The sequence below is a fragment of the Chiloscyllium plagiosum genome, chromosome 3, assembly GCF_004010195.1.
Source record: "Chiloscyllium plagiosum isolate BGI_BamShark_2017 chromosome 3, ASM401019v2, whole genome shotgun sequence".
Lineage (NCBI taxonomy): Eukaryota > Metazoa > Chordata > Chondrichthyes > Orectolobiformes > Hemiscylliidae > Chiloscyllium > Chiloscyllium plagiosum.
In genome coordinates, this window is record NC_057712.1 from 40,470,188 (window position 1) to 40,473,450 (window position 3,263).

General features: G+C 41.3%; 1 protein-coding gene across 3 annotated transcripts in view; it reads right to left on the reverse strand.

The window, feature by feature from the left end:
• Window positions 1-3,263, reverse strand: part of psen2 (presenilin 2) — a 23,587-nt gene that overhangs the window by 13,703 nt on the left and 6,621 nt on the right. For all 3 annotated transcript variants that reach the window (XR_006309862.1, XM_043680750.1, XM_043680746.1), the window contains exons 3-4: window positions 2,618-2,853; window positions 519-660 (exon numbers count right to left, since the gene is read on the reverse strand). Coding sequence is in view for 2 of the 3 variants with exons in the window: in XM_043680750.1 (XP_043536685.1) it covers window positions 519-660; window positions 2,618-2,853 (378 nt within the window). In the remaining variant the exon portion in view is untranslated. The remainder of the gene's footprint in view (window positions 1-518; window positions 661-2,617; window positions 2,854-3,263) is intronic.

Here is a 3,263-nt window from a genome sequence, read left to right on the forward strand (position 1 = left end):
TTTCACAACATCTTTCCGATAGGAAGGAGACCAGAATTGCATGCAATTTTCCAACAGTGGCCTAACCAATAACCTGTACAGCTGCAACATGACCTCCCAACTCTTGTACTCAATACTCTGACCAATAAAGGAAGGCATACCAAATGCCGCCTTCACTATCCTATCTACCTGCGACTCCACTTTCAAGGAGCTATGAACCTGCACTCCATGGTCTCTTTGTTCAGCAACACTCCCTAGGACCTTACCATTAAGTGTGTAAGTCCTGCTAAGATTTGCTTTCCCAAAATGCAGCACCTTGCATTTATCTGAATTAAACTCCATCTGCCATTTCTCAGCCCATTGGCCCATCTGGTCAAGATCCTGTTGTGAGCTGAGGTAACCCTCTTCGCTGTCCACTACACCTCCAATTTTGGTGTCATCTGCAAACTTACTAACTGTATCTCTTGTGCTCGCATCCAAATCATTTCCTCTTGAAGAATGTATAATTATATAATAAACGCAAATTTAAAAATCCCTACCTTATAACATCGATACTTGTAAAGAAAAACAAGAATTATAGTCATTACGACAATAACACTGATCATTATTAATGTGTTCAGGATGGAGTTAAGGATACGTTGTCCAACAGAGTCCGTATCCTCGGTAAATGGGGTGTAGATTCTGTGGAGGAAAAAGTGGGAACAGAAGTTAATAGAATTTAATTCATTCCCAACAATTCAGTTGTTGTTCAGGTCTTCCTAGATAGCTGCAGTAAGAACAACGTACACTTTAACATACTTTAACTATAAATGCCGGAGGAAACATCACAGAAGCGCTTCAAAGGAGGCTCCCAAGCACTGAGGATGTCACCTAGACAGGGAATGAGACGTCTGCAACACAAATTCCCAGCTCGGCGAACAAAACCACAACAACGAGCACCCGAGCTACAAATCTTCTCCCAAACTTTGAACTTTAACATACTACATCTCAATACACTTCCCAGGAGCATTGCAATTAAAATTTGACATTGTAACAAATTCAGTGAAGTTCAAAGGGAAGGCCAAGAGTTTAGTCAAAAGGACAGGTTTTCAGAAGCATCTTAAAAAGATGTGCAGAGATCTGGAGACAGAAAAGCAAAGCTTAGGCTCTCATCAGTCATAATAGAATGATTAACACAGTCGCAGATTTACAGATCATATTAAAGGGGCTATAAAGAATTTATGTTGTTGTGATGAAAATCTAAACTAGCAAAATTTGTTATATCTACTAATGTACAGCAGCTTCATCATTTAACTATTGAGTAAGATTTCCTGTGCCTGCCATGTTACAAAAGGATTAATGCGTGTAATAATTGAAAATATTCTGTCCTGATGGTACACTTGGGAATTCTTTTGTACTGGAGCACAACATATAGAAGAATTAAAAACCCTGAAACAAGGGCTATCCTTTCAGTGTCTTAACATTTTGTGGACTTAACACCGACAAAGAACATCTTTTGGGCTTTACTAGACTGCATGAAGTTAGAACTGGAGCTGTTGCTGAAACTAACAGGGCCTTAGAGAGCCCCTTCACACACTCAGAAAAATTACTTTTGAAATTGCAACAGCAGGTGCCCTGAGCTCGGTTTCTCCGAGATTCCAAATGAGAACCTGCCCTGGGGTCACTCAGGCAGCTGAAACTCTTCTGCTTTCTGCAACTAGCAAGTTACAGCCAGCATCATGAACTGAAGCTGGAGCAAGTGGTCTCGATTCATGGCCAGAAACTAATTTCTGTTCGCCCCTTTCCATCTGCTCTCAGAAGGGACACCTGAAGACATTGCTAGAATAACAGATTTCCAAATCCACAACAGTTATCCTGGCTTGTTCTGGCTTTGGTCTGCAAAAACACCTGCAGCCTGGGTAACATTTGAATGAGTCTCTCCCGCAGATGCAGCGTGTATGATCAGGAGGGGGAACTGGGAATAAATAAAACATCTTTGAATCATTATAGGAAAGGAAAATCCACTTTTCTTCCCAAACAAATTCTTAAGGGTTACATTAGCTTGCTCTAGTATAGTTTAAAAATAAAGCATACATTCAGCGTAGTTAGTCCTACAATTAAAACATTGTGCTCAGTTCTGGTTTCCACAGTATAAAAAAGTCATACAGGCACAGGAAAAAGTGCAAACAAAACTCCAAGTCCAATACCAGAACTATATGTGTGAGGAAAGACTGACCAGGCCAAGGCTCGTTTCTCTCCGTTTTAGAGAAGACTGAAGAATGACCTGATAGGAGTCCTTAAGGTCAGACAGGGCTTTGATATAATAGATGTAAAGAACATGCTTCAACTTTCGGGAATTCAGTAAAAGCTTCTTTACCCAAAGAATGATGAGAATGTGGAACTCAGTACCGACAGGCGTAGTTGAAGTGAAGCGTATAGATGCATTTAACAGAAAGCTTGAGGCGAAAGAAATGGAAGACAATATAAATAGAGTTCAATGAAAAGAGTGGGAGGAGATCTGTATGGAGCATTAACACCAGCTTGGAGCTGTTTGGCTGAATGGTGTCTGAGCTGTCTAAATACGGGAGACATGAGCAAGGTTTGCAAGAGAGATCATCAAATCTCCAAATCAGAAGGCAGTAATTTGCAGGACACTTACAGTTGCCCATCCTTCTGTGTGTAGAAGCTGACGGATTTAATTGTCACCACCACGACTGCCATACAGAGCGTAACAGGAACAAACAGCATGATGACGTGCTTCGCCCCATACTTTAGAATTAGTTCCTCTTCCTCTTCCTCCTCGCCCTCTCCATCTGTATCTCTGTTTGCAGGCCCACTCTCTGTGCCATTGCTCCTCTCTGCAGGATTTGCTGGTTGACTGGCTGCCAATCGGCGCTGTGCAGGCGAAACAACACAAGGTACCATTATGTTAAACATAAAGAACCCTGCAGACAGCACACTGCTGGAGTAGCATGCACAGATATGGTCATTGTTACAAAAACCTTAAAGAAGTAATGACGGAGCAAAAATACTTACAAGAATGATGCTACACTAAGATTAAGTATGTGGATGTACCTACTAGAAAAGGTGCAAAACTTGACCTACTCTTGGGAAATAATGCAGGGCAGGTGACCGAGGTGTCAGTGGGGGAGCACTTTGGGGTCAGCGACCATAATTCTATTAGATTTAAAATAATGATGGAAAAGGATAGACCAGATCTAAAAGTTGAAGTTCTAAATTGGAGAAAGGTCAATTTTGATGGCATTAGGCAAGAACTTTCAAAAGCTGATTGGAGGCAGATGTTC